This window comes from Elephantulus edwardii, unplaced genomic scaffold (assembly GCF_000299155.1).
Source record: "Elephantulus edwardii isolate Elephantulus edwardi_28Jun2011 unplaced genomic scaffold, EleEdw1.0 scaffold00119, whole genome shotgun sequence".
NCBI classification, from domain to species: domain Eukaryota; kingdom Metazoa; phylum Chordata; class Mammalia; order Macroscelidea; family Macroscelididae; genus Elephantulus; species Elephantulus edwardii.
Genome location: NW_006399869.1, coordinates 2170798 through 2185071, shown reverse-complemented (window position 1 = coordinate 2185071; position 14274 = coordinate 2170798). Strand labels below are relative to the sequence as shown.

Below are 14274 nucleotides of genomic sequence, written 5' to 3'. Positions count from 1 at the left end.
ATTGCATGTTCAATCTATCTCTGCCTGTAAGAGTTGGTAGAAATCATCTATTTCTTCTTCTTTGGCTCTGGTTGTTGGTGCATATATCTGGATGATAGTAGTGTTCACTGGACTTCCTTGTAAGCGTATGGATATAATCCTATCACTCACAATCAAGACAGAGAGAGTAAAACCAACAAAGTTGTTCCAGAAATAATACAAAAATATGAAAATGTAGGGAGCTCTGCTGGCCTAGTGGTAAGAAGCTGCACTGTAATCCCAGAGATATTTGGTTTGAATCCATCAGATGCTCTATTGGAAAAGGAGGGGCAATCTTCTCCTGTATCAGTCAGATCCAATTTGACAGTACACACACACACATACATGATAAAATTTAAAAATATGAAAATGCAAATCAGACTAATAAGACCACAGTCAAAGAAATATCCAACATATTAGAGGGTCAGAAAAAGCAGGATAGAAAACATGGGACAGCAACTCAGCAAAAGAGAAGACAGGATCCTAAATGAGAACCTTCTAGAAGACAAAAAATGGAGAGAAGTAGGGGAAAATGGAGGAAACATTAGAATTGTGGGATGGTGTCAAGTGAGACAACGTATATGTGATGGGAATTCCAGAACAGAAAGAAAAGGAATAAAACACTTGGAAAATTGTGGGGAAAGCGCGGGAATAAACATTTGCAGCTATCATGAAAAATTAGAAAATACACTTTCAAGAAGCTCAAAGAACACCAAGTAGACTATCCTCCCCAATGATAAGGATAAGATTGAGGCATATCATAGTCAAATTCTCCAAAATCAAAGACAAGGATAGAATATTAAAAGCAGCATGAAAAAACAGTTCCCTACAAAGGACAACCAATTATATTGAGCTCTGACTTTTTTGCACAAACTATGCATGCAAGAAGATAATGGGATGACATATACCAGCTGAAAGAAACCAGTAGTTGGAAAACATGGACTTGGTGACAGCCCAGGATGATGTACTTGTAAATCTGTCCATCAGCCAGGAAGGAGAAAATAATTAATCTGCAGAAAAAAAGCAATTTAGGAAATTTGTGAAAACAAGACTAGGTCTACAAGAAATACTAAGGAAAGTACTACACAGAGAGATAACAAAGCAAACTGGATGAACCAAAGTAACTAGCAACAATAGTAAAAGTAACACTGTAAAATGGCAACCATAAACACTGGATGGTCAATAATCCCACTCAAAGCTAGTGATTTAAATGTTCCAATTAAAAGATAAAATAATAATAGAGTTAAAATATAAATCAAATCAATATTTTGCCTAAAGAAAGATGCATCTAAGAAACCAGGAGAAAGATATATAGAAAAATCCTCACCACTGGACTGATCAATAACATCATTATATATTCAGAAAATATTGAAGTTGTCAGTGATTTCCACCTTACTTGGATACATAAACAACACTCTTGGCACCAGCAGTCAGGAAATCAGGAGACATATTGCACTGAGAATGTCTGCAATTAGGCATATCTCCAAATTATTAAAGGGTAATGATTTCAATTTGAGGACTAAGGTGCTTCTGATTCAGTTCAGGGTTTTTTTACAGTCACTTGCTATGCATCTAAGAGCTGGACAATGAATAGGAATGACAGAAGAATTGATGCCTTTGAGCTGGAGGAGAGCACTGAACTTCCCATGACTGGCCAGGAGCACAGATGGTTATGACTTGGAGAGGATGCAGCTGGAGGGTGCTTTGCCTCACATACTTGGGCATGTTGCTCGAAGAGGCTCTTCCTTTGAGTGCGACAAGATCTTGGGAAGGGGGTAGAGGGTAGAGGTGTGGCAAAAGATAGGAAAACTCTCAATCAGGTGGATTGACATAGTAACTGCCAGAATGAGCTCTTGTGTGTCAGGAAGTGTTTGGACGGCACAGGATAGAAAAGGGTTCAGATCTTTTCTTCATGGGATCACTATGAGTCATACTCAACTTGCCAGCATCTAACAACAACAACATCCTCTTTGGTTTTCTTTAAATCAGCGTACCTCATCCAGGACTCTGTGCTGAGAGTCTTGAAAATGAATTCTTAGCTGATACACATGATTAGAAGTGACAGAAACATCTCTGTAAAACATATAATGGATCATTTTGTTCTCACCCAAGTACATTCTAAATGTAGCCTCAGAGAGCCAACACTGATCACATGAAAATAATTTTCTTTGCACTTATTTTTTTTAACAACCTAAAATAACATTTCTTTAAATCTTCCTATTTTGAATTCCACAGATTTTCCAACTCTAATCAACATAAAGAACCTGGAGAGAGGAAGAAAGGCATCCAAGCGTGGAGTTCCATCCTTCATAGGGTCACTATGAGTTGCCTGCGACTCGAAGGCACCTAACAAAAATAATATCACCACAGAGAGAGAGATCAGCTGGCCCAGTGAACAGAAAACAATGCTACGAAGCCCAAGGTGGGTGACTTTTAATCCGTTGCCCTCAGGCCTGTCTTTCATTGTTTTTGTTCAGACATTCCTCTAGGTCGTAGAGCCCTGGTCTACAAGTTGCCGTACTGTGTTCACTTTTGGTTGCTGTGAGGCTGAACACTGTGGCACTGGTGTGTCGAATGAGTTAATGATTGGCTACCCAATGCGGAGAGAAAGTGGGGTGGAGCTCCTCTATTAAAACAAGCGTGGAAGGAGGAGTGGCAGCCACTTCCATAATAGCTTGCCTCCGGAAACCCTATGAACTGGGAGAGAGGATAAAAGGCACCCAAGCATCCAGGACTCTCCTTCATAGGGTCGCTATGAGTTGCCTGCGACTCGAGGGCACTTAACAACAACAGTCAACATAAAATCATACATTTTATTATGCGTAATTCTTATGATTACTTTTGATTTCTTTTTAAATGTAATATTGGAATTCTTATTTGATTCAGTAAATTCATTAAAGGCACAATTATTACAGATTTCAGTTAATAAATAAAATTGTGTTAAAATAAACTTTACATAAAGATACCTAGTCTGTTTCTCATAAAAGGGAGATGCTTTGCCTCTCCACTCCTAATTTTTCACATCTTAAGTTATAATAGGACATTTGCTTGAAAGTATAATTTCTAAGACTCTTGAGATTTTATTCATTTTGAATAATTTTATATTAAATAAATACTTCTGCATTAAAAAGCTAGCCTTTTCTGAGGACATTCTTTGATATAAAACCGTTTACTGAGAATATGATAGTGAAAGAGTCTAATAAATTTTCTTCTTTTACATGTTAATGAATGCACAGCAGAAAATAACCTTAAAAGACACATATAATCATTATAAAATATATGTCTATTTCATTTGGTCTTATACCACATCATGATGCATACATATCTTATTTTGGTCTTTGATCTATTTAGTCAAATATACCTAATTCCAATAACTTTTTATTATTCCCAAACTGAGGGACAGTATAGTAGACCACTGGATTTAATCTCTCTGGATACCTAGTATATCCAATGTCATTGTGTCACTTTAGAAAAGTTTCTTAATACCTCTGTACCTCAGTTTCCATACAATGGGGATAATATAATCATAGTTACCTAATAGGATTGTTTGAGGATTAAAGAATGAGAATATGTATAAAACACTCAAGAAAGAACCTACCCTATAAGAACCAGTCATCATCATCACCATTATTTATTATTTGCTAAGATTTGTTTCAAGGGAAATCCAGTCTTTGAATCAACAGTGCAACTCCTACATTCTATGCTACTAGAACTCTTTCTAGGGTCATATCATTGCTGATATTCCCTGTCTTCCCTAGAAATATATTGAAGCATTCCATCTCTAATTGCATCAGCATAATAATTATGATAAAAATGATGCATATCACTTTCTGTTCTATTCATCTAGTTCTATAAATAATGCTTTATACTGCCTCTGATAAATTTAAAGATCACTGGTTTAACACGGACACAAGATAAGAACAGAAAATCACAGACACTTGCATCATTCCAAGGTAAAGAATGATATGACTGATATCAAACTGGGTCATGAGGAAAAGGTATCATTAATCTTTTTTAGCCTGTGAGATTCTCAATTTGATAAAGTTCCTTTCATTCAGAAGGTCAAGAACTGCAGCCTTCAATATGGATTGAAGCTCAACATCAAGAAAACAAAGATTCTTACTACTGGGTCAATTGGCAGCATCATCATAGATGGAGAAGAGACTGAGATTGTTAACAGTTTCAGCTTACTTGATTCCACAATCAACCTTTGGTATTAAAAGCAAAGAAATAAAAAGCGAAATTGCATTGGGACAACCTGCTGTCAGAAACATCCCCAGAGTACTGAAAGGCAATGATATCAGTCTAGAGACTAAGGCACACCTGATCCAGGCAATAATCTTCACAATAACTTGCTGTGGATCAGGAAACTGGGCAGTGACTAAGGATTATAGAAGAAGAATTGATGCCTTTGTGTTGTAGTGCTGGAGAAGAGTACTGAGCATATATGGACTGATAAGAGAACAAACAGCTCTGTCCTGGGTAGAGAGAGAAATATGACTGCTCCTGGAAGTAAGGAATTTGATGTTCTGTCTTACCTTTTGGGCATGTTCCCAAAAAGGAATTAGGCCTTGAGGACATCATGCTTGGAAGGAAGGAGGGACAGCATAAAAGAGGAAGACACTGAAAACAATGGATTGACTCAGTCTCTGCTGCAATGGGGGTAGGTTTGTTGGAGACAATGAAATTGTCTCAGGATAGATTAGGGTTCAGAGTTGTTGTCCATATGATCGCTATGAGCTGCAAGTGACTCAACGGCACATAACAACATCTATATACTGATCATTACTTACATTTTCCCTTTAGTCCTATACCCATTCTTCTATATTTTATCTCAAAATGATAGGATTTGGAGTCTTAAGCAGATCTCTCCTTCACATTCACATATGTTTTACAGACTACCAGTACTGACTTGATGATAGATAAAATAGGAATTTGTTAAAGATAACTGGTTAGTGTTAAAGGGAACTGGTAGATAAAAAAGAAATTGAAAGGACTTGTTCCTTCATGTTTGCCCTCTATATTTTATCATCCAGGAGCTCTGGTGACAAGTGTTATGTTGCTTGTGAAAAGTGCAACAATGAATGAATGGAATTCCAAAATCTCTGTAGATGTTCATTGAAATAAAAAATAGATAAATAAATTTGAAAAAAAAAAGTCATTGTTTAGAATCCATTAGCTGCTCCATGGGACAAACTATTGACAATCTTCTCTCAAAGATTTACAACAGCCATCAACTGATAGAGGTTGCTTTGAGTCAGAATCAACTTAATAGTAGTGATTTCATTTTGGGGGATTAGTGTGTTTATTTATGTAACTATCACTCCAACAACACTTTTCAAATAGCAGTGGGTGTTAGATTCCATTTCTAATATGTTTAATCTCCCTGAGCTATCTATATAGATTCTGTGTCCATCTCCCCATTCCACCCCACCCCTCTACATATAGAAGAACTAAGATGTATTTCTCCTTTAGTGATTTGAGCCTTAGATCCCCAGTTTCTGCCCACAAAACTCCTCAGGGTTCAACTAGGTAATACTCCCTCCGTTAGAGCTCAGTGGCTCAGCTCCTCAAGCTTCCTAGCTTCCTCTCATTTCTGTAAATCCCATTGTCCTCCTTTTCTTATTCCTTCATAGACAAAGTTTTTTCTTGTGTGACTTCTTGCCTTTGAAGTTCCTCTAATATGCGATTAAATAATTTATATTCTCTTTCTTAAAATTACTAATGCAGTTTCTGTTTTTTTCTTACTGGATCTCAATTGATGTCAATTACTACTGGTGGCATTTGGCAAGGAACTAGGAAAAAAAACCCATAATGATATAAAGGTGAAAAGAAAAAGTACAGAAGCTTTACAGTTTACTAAGTAACATGGATGGTTTCCTGTAAGACTCAAATGGCAACTGACCTTAACATAATAGAACATAGTCTACAAAGACAATATTCTACACTAATTTGGTAAATAGCAACTTGTTTCTTAAAAGCTTACAAATAGATATCAAAGGTGCAACTATTAATCTTTGCATCTGGAACAAAAAGAATAAAGAAAAGGGGGAAAAAATCTTATTATTTCAAAGGACTAATGGATCATGAAGAGTGCTTTGGTGGTCTATTGGTAAGAGACTGTACTGCAATCTCAGAAGCATATGGTTCAAATCCACTAGCTGCTCCATGGGAGAAGGATGGACAATCTCCTTCTGTATGATTATGAAAACCCACTAGAGGATCAGCTATGAATCAGTTTTTACTTGATTCATGCAACAATAACAACTATGGATGATGGCAGAGCTTTGATGATTTACTGGTAAGGAATTGCCCTGTTCTCTCAAAGGTATGGTTCAAATCCACCAACTGCTCCATAGGAGAAAGATAGGCAATCTCCTCCAAGTGATTTAATGCCTCTGAAAACCAGCTGAAGTGTCAGCCAGCAAAGGGTAGGTTTTGAATTGATGGTATACCACAACAATGGACCATGAGAAATTCAGTTTCAACTGTTTGAGGCCAGAAGGATTACAGGGAGCAGGTTACAGCTGCTGATAATTCTGAAAAAGATAACAATAATTTTTATTATTCTAGATTAGAATAAAAAATATGAAACAAAATGAAATTATAAACCAGGGTTACCAGTTTAACTGAAAGGAAGTCTGAGAATGTGACCTTTAATATTTTTTCAAACCAGGAGGGGGAAAAAACCCCAAATAACCATAAAACGACTCACACCCATTACTCAACTTGCAGCCAAAGAATTGATAATATGAAAGAAAAAACATTTCTTAGAATAATCAACTATACAAGATCAAAAGGCTAGTATTAATGCCAGGAATAAAGTTTAGAGGGTAGAAAAGGATAGAATAGAAGGGAAGATAGAAACAAGAAAGAGAAACAGTGGGAAGAATGCTATCTCACCATGGGAGATTTTAATCAATGTAACTAGAATGTGTTTGAAATGTTGAATGAAAAAACAGTTTTCTCTGTAAATGTTCACTCACATCACAATGAAAAGTTAATAAAGTATCAAATTTTTTTCTCTACTAATTTATTTACAAAATTTGAATACAAGTTTGAACAAATTCTTTCAATATCCCTCACCCCCACCCATCAAACTGTATATTCCAATGATTAATCTCCCCGCCCCCTTCACATCCACATTCCTCTGCTTCCAGGCTCTCCCACCCCTCATGAATCACTATACTCATTCTACAATAACAGTTTTATACAATATTTATCCTTGTGGGACTGAGTTAGTTCACCTAGCATAATGCTCTTCAGGCCCTCCCAAGGTAGGTAATAATTTACAAAGTTATTGCTCCAGAAACTATTTTGGTCTCATATTTTCTTTAAAGGAAAGAAAATAGTTGAAAGCCATATAAGAGACAATTTAGATGTAGACATAGCAAATAATACAAGAAGAAAACTATCCCAAAGGATGAAACCAGAAGATACAAATAGCTGTAGACCAGACAGATAACCTATGGACAGAACCCATTCATGAAACTTTCCTCTCCAAGTTAAAAATATCTGATAATATTAGTCCAGAATATGATGGTTTCTCCCTTCTTACTGTTTTTCTATATTCTAAGTATCCATTCAGTTGTCTCTTGTTATTTTCCTTCAAGCCAGAAGTAACTCATAGCTAGCCCATCAATGAGTTTTCAAAGGCTGTAAATCATACAGAAAAAAATTGCCAATCTGTGTCCTCAGAGCAGCTGGTGGATTTGAATTCCCTATCCCTAAGTTACCAATGCAACTTCTTATCCACTAGGCCATGAGGTACATGGCTCATGGATAATTCATTATTAAAATCATCACCCTAGGAGACTAATATGTAACTCAGAGATCATGGAATCGAGATTAATTAAGTGAAAGAAATGTGAATTACCTCCTTATGGAAGAAGTGACTACTTTTTAATGGGATTGTATTCAAACTCTGGTGGCCTAGTGGTAAGAATATGTGGTTACTCAGTCTCATATGGACAAATGCTGAATAAGACCATTATTGTAAAAATAGAAGGATATTAGTAAAGCATGTATGGAAACTCAAGGAGGGAAAAAATGGGGAGGATCCAGGTGAAAAGACAAGGTAATGATAGGCAAGGTCCAATAGTGATCAATTTTTTAAAACACAATGTGTAACAGTGATTATATGAATTGCAATTTGAATTGAATGAAGAATTGTGTGAGACACAATGTATACAAACTTTGTAAGTAAACTAATAAACAAAGAAAAAGGAATCTGTGATGCAATGCTGAAGGCACATGGTTCAAGTCTACCAGTTGCTCCACTAGAGAAGTATGGCCAATTTTCTTCCAATGCAATAATTGCTTCTGAAGAGCCACTGGAAGGTTACCTAAGAGTTAGTTCCAACTCGATGGTATGCACCAACATCCACAACATTCAAATATTTCTTGAATATTTGGTGACCAGAGCATAAACCAGAGCAAAGATTGGCTAAATAACCGCAAATTCAATCTCATTTCCTGATCACATATGAAGACATTTGTCAAAGTTTTTTTACTTCAATTGGACTTGATTTAGTCTTAGCTAATAAGTTGTAACCATACACCAATTTAAAGGTACTTTATAATAGGTCACATACAGTAATGTTCATAGTGTCTTAATTTTCTTTCGTGACCTAGCAAAACATTTTGGTTAAGAGGATAATATCAAAAGATGGAAGGCGTCTGCATCCTCAAATCACTATTTGTTAGTGATATTTCAAAGACAAGTGTCCAAGATAGATGACATCATGATAAGAGAAACTTTTTTGTGGAGTGTTTGGTTTTCTTTTAAAAATTATATTAAAGAACTGAAATTTTGTAAATTGTACACTAACATTTAGAGATTACAGCATCAGATTTTAAAAGATTAATTACCAGGGCACAAGTGTAAATAACATGTTTTTATATTTTCTTCTTAGATTAATTAAGTGACAAGAAAATGTCTAGAAAACAGTAGTTAAAATGGAAAATAATTGACTTGAAATGTGTGGTTTCTAGTCATCCTTTTACTATTTAAAAGCTAAATGACACTGAAAAATTAGTTCATTTCTCTGGATAGCAATACATAGCTATAATATGAAACTACTATTTGCTTAACTACATGACAGTCTGTTTGCTCCAAATTGTTCCAACAAAAGGCAATTAAGCACTAAAACCAAGGTTAAAAGAATATAAATTTTAATTTTAAGTAACTATTTAAAGTCCATTTTAGGAATAAATATTATATAACACATTTACTTCAGAGATAGATGTTAACTCAGGCAGAGCATCCTGTAGTTTCATTGAAAAGGAAAGTTTACAAAAGATTGTTAGGGTGACAGTAAAGAGTTAATAAAAATTATCATTGCAAAGGATCAATTTATGCCCTTTTACGTGGAATAAACAGTTTTGATAAATTTCTTGCACACCTCTCCAAACCCTAAGTTTTCGCACAACATGATGTAATGGAATTTAGGTAAAAATTTACACTTCTATCCCTCTTTTATCAATTGAAAGACTTTTTTCAGATGTCTTTCTTGATGTACACTTAGTAATGCTTACTTAGAATCATTATGATCATATAAAACAATGAAAAGTGCCAATTCCAAAGCATAAACTTTTTGAAAGTTATTTTCTTGGCTATATTTATTTAAAAAAATGTTAATAAACTAATAAAACAGGATGAAAAATAATCATTACAAAATTACAAAATAATAATTAAAATACAAATAAATGCCAATTAAAAAACTTAATAGCTGTATAGAATTTTCCTTCTTGAAATCAAAGTGAAGAAAATTATAGTTCAAATCTAAGGAAAAGAACATTTAAAATTACTTTTTCTAACACAATTTGCCCAAAAACTGGAACGTAATAGCTAACCCAAACATTTCATTTGCACTAGAAAAGATAAAAATGACCATATTTTTATGTTATTCAAATTACTCTGAACTAATTAATTTTATAATTCAACATAAGTTTATAATTTTTAAATTCCTTTCCTACGACTTTAGGTAAATGCAGAAAATATAATTTTGATTTTTCATTGTCTTTCTATGCTTGTTTTCTTCCATTGATTACCTTATATAGGAACAGAATCCAAGCATACAGATTAGACACTTCTTTGAAGTCACAAACTAATGAAGAGATGATATTAAAAATTAATTGAAAAAGGAATGAGATGTTTACTTTAATTCAAGCCCATAAGTTAAATGATGGTAAAATGGCTTTATGTCTGACTTATGTCATGAATTAAAATCTGTGTGAAAATTATAATACAAGTGCAAATACTATACTATAAACAAGGATAATGTTAACTTAGCATGTCATTATCTTACTCATGTCCTTAGTACAAATTTGCACACAAACCATTTTGAGGTAAAATAACTTTCCACTCACCAATGTGGAGGCTTGTGAGGCATCAGCCAAATCCCCTGTAATCTCGGGTGTTCGCGTGTTGTTGGGGATTCTGTGAGGGTTACGGGCTATCGCTTCACACCAGCCCAGCATTTTCTCCTTCCTCTTATCCCTTTTCAATTTCTGAAATTCTGAAAATAATTTACATTCCCTGAAATAGGTCAATTATTTCAGTTGTCGGTTTTGGAAAACACACAAAATTGAAATTAAACCAGTAATTTAATGAAATATCAATGAAGACAACTTAACCAGGAGTCATGTAGAGGAAAATAAGTATGCTGAATATTAATAATATCCTAGAGCCACAGGAAAATGAAAACAGTATTTATTTTTTCAAAGGCTTAGCATACTTTCAATTCTTATGTATAGTACTTCTAGAAAACGGGATGTTCTTGTACCAAATTTTAAGTTATTTTTATAGTTCGGTGTCAAATTCTAAATGTTACTTCCTGAGTTTGTAACATAAAGTTTTTACCTTCAGAGATAAGAAAAGACCCTGTTTCTGATATATCTACATATTTCACTGACATCTACATTTTGGTATAGCTTTTCAGTGATATGTTCCAGAGATGCATAATAAATTGAACCCATTCTGGCAGTGACATGATTATCTTCCTTATAAAATTCTGCCAACTAAAGAAGGAAAAAATTTAATATAGGTATAGTAAATTTGGAATGTAACAGCATTACTAGTATAATGTATTCAGAAACAATGCTAATAAAATTCTTACTACATCAATTGAAAAATATACCACAATTCTCTCAGCTTTTTCACTACTTCAAATTTAAGCTTTTTATTTTGTCCCCAAGAAAATTATATCAACAATGACTTTTAATGTAATGGAGAAAACATTGCTTTTCTTGTAAAGTTTTAAAGCCTACTTTATCACTCCACTACCCTCGGTAATTAGAAATAGTTTATTGCAAGTCTTTAGTCAAATGCATTACACTGTCAATTAAATATCAGAAATAATGTGGAGTAATTATTTTTCACAGCATCCAAAGCAATTAGCAATCTGCTGGTTTATAACATTTCAGGGATTCAAAATAGCACAACTCATAGCTCTAAGAAAGGTAACATAAAGAAAGATATACTCTAGATTACAAAACACTTAAGCTAAATGGATATGAATGATGAAAATACAGAAAATATAAGCAAAAATGTTTCACAAAAATTAAATCTAAGACAATGAGATGAATTTATTAATAAAATTGACAATCTAATATGAAGCTCATTCATATCAGGTGCAAAGAATAATTGAAAACAATTGTACGAATGAACAAAAAATTATTAGTGTTTGCCTTTTTAAACATTGCCTGCAATTATATGGAAAATTGCTATGTACAAAATCTGCATACCCAGCTAATTTTTTCTGCACAGAAAGTGAATATTTTCATATTCTCCATACATATAATTTTGCTCACTGAGATCATTTAATTAATTTTTTTTTATTTTAAGTATGCTGAAATTAGACAAAAATCAAACTGGTCTGTCTTGAGAGTGAAATAAAGTCTCCTTTGGAGGCGAGGATTATGAAGCTCCATGTCAGGTACTCCGGGCACATAGCCAGGAAAGACCAGTCCTTAGAGAAAGACATCATGCGGGAAAGGGTGAATGGACAGCACAGGAGAGGGAGGACCCTTATGAGATGGATTGATACAGTATCTGGGGCAATGGGGATTGGACTGTCAGAATTAATGAGACTGGCTCAGGACAGGGAAGGATTTGAAGCTGCTGTACATCGGGTCACTATACATCACAGGTGACTTAAAAGCACATAAGAACAACAACAACATAATATATTGGTTAGGTTGGTTTTTTGTTGGTTTTTTTTCTTTTTCTTTTTTGTTTTCTTCTTTTTTTTAATTTAAGCCTCTTGTTTCAGGTCAACAAGACCTCAGGGAGGGCCTTTATGTTTAAAGAACGGTTGTTAACATGTTCTGGAGGAACATTCTTCTAAGTGGTACAGCACTCTTCTGTCAATATGCTGTGCTGAGGTAACCCAGAGTTGCTGTGATGCCATTGGGGGTATCAAATGTCATAATGGTTACCCCTTGATACCCATGGTGGACAGTGCTTGGTAGAGCTCCCAGTAAGTAATTTGTCATTTATAGTTAAAACATTTAAATTCTATGATAAAATTTTCAGTTCTTATAATAAAACATTAATGTTATGCACCAAAATAACATATGATGTTGTTATGTACCACCAACTCAAAATTGACTCACACCTGATCCTCTGGTGGGTTTTCAGAAGCAGTAAATTGTGTGAGAGGAGATTGCTCACCTTTATCCTACTGAGAAGTGGCAAATTCAAAGTGCATGAGTTTTGGCTGGCAGCACAATTCCTTATAAGTAAGCCACCAGAACTTTAAATGTTGATGTTGTTGTTAATGTCATGTCTTTGAGTATGGTAAAAGACTCTGAATGACCCTATGAAAACAGATCTGAAACCTGTTGTATCCTAGGCTATCCTTACAATCTCTGATACACTTGACTCCTAACTAATCAAACACTAATAAAATAAATACCTATTTACTTAACCAATAAATTAATAATATTAATTGAGTAGTCATACTTTCATCAAGGACACAATACAAACTGTTATGAGAATACAGAATCAAAGAAGATATGACTAGGGACTGGAGAGTTTAACATTTAACTTGGATAAGTTGTTCTTGTTGTTATATGCCACCAAGTTGGTTGCGACTTTTCTTAACCTTATATGCAACAGCTCTGAAGCCTGCCCTATCCTGAGCCAGTCTCACTGACTCTAACACACATGCCCCCGTTACCCCAGTTACGGTGTCATTCCATCTCATTGAAGATCTTGCTCTCCTGTACTGTCCTTCCACTCTTCCAAGCATGATGTTTTTCTCCAAAGATCACGTGCCCAAAGTATGTGAGAGAGAGCTTCAAAATTCTTGCTCCAAGGAGAAATTTGGTTTCACCATCTCCAAGACAGACTTATTGGTTCTCTTGGTAGCCCAAAGTGCTTTCAATAGTCTTCTCCAGCACCACAACTCAAAGACATTGATTCTCCCTTTTCTGTCATTATTACTCATTGTCCAGCTCTCTGATGTATAACAAGTAAATTCAAAGACCATGGCCTGGATCAGGTACACCTTAGTTTGTACTCTGGAGAGGTTCCTGACCACAGATTTTCCCAATGCAATTTGTCTTTTGATTTATTGACTGTGTGCCATGAGTGTTGATTGTGGAGCTGAGCAAATGAAATTGTTAACGACCTCAATCACTTCTCCATCTGTCATGATGCTGCCAGTTGTCACAGCAGTAAGAATCTTTGTCTTCTTGATGTTGATTTTTAATGCTTAACTAAGGTCCTTAGTTTCAGCAAGCAGAATTGTGTTATCTGCATAATGCAGATTGTTGATGAGTCTTCCTCCAATCCTGATGCCACACTCCTCCTCATAAAGCCCAGCCTCCCAAATGATCTTGGATCATTCCAGAATGACCTTGGATATATCCATTGTAATAATTATAAAGAAAATTAAATATGTGTAACAACCAAGCCATACAATTCTACTTTATTTTAAAAAAACACTAAAAAATATTTTAAAGCTCATAATATGTGTATTAATATATTTGAATATTCACTTTTTGTGATAAGAAATTTCTAAACTGATAATCACAATATATTATGCAATGGATGACTCTATTATCCACTTTTAGAATCACCTAGTGTAGAATCCAGTATTTCAATAATCTTAAAAGAGGCACTTCTGGAGTAAGCAAATTGGTAAATAGAGATGTGGGGAAATGCCTAAACCTTCAAATTCTGGTGGAAAACAGGGTCCTTTATAATTGTTCAATGACTATATTTTCTTTCTATTTAATAGATAAAAC

At 34.7% G+C, this 14274-nt stretch overlaps 1 protein-coding gene across 1 annotated transcript in view; it reads right to left on the bottom strand.

The window, feature by feature from the left end:
• Positions 1-10532, bottom strand: part of MARCH1 (membrane-associated ring finger (C3HC4) 1, E3 ubiquitin protein ligase) — a 635452-nt gene extending 624920 nt beyond the window's left edge. Inside the window, exon 1 of the mRNA XM_006892768.1 lies at positions 10390-10532. Coding sequence (XP_006892830.1) covers positions 10390-10500 — 111 coding nt within the window. The 5' untranslated portion in view covers positions 10501-10532. The remainder of the gene's footprint in view (positions 1-10389) is intronic.
• Between the last annotated feature and the right edge of the window lie 3742 nt (positions 10533-14274).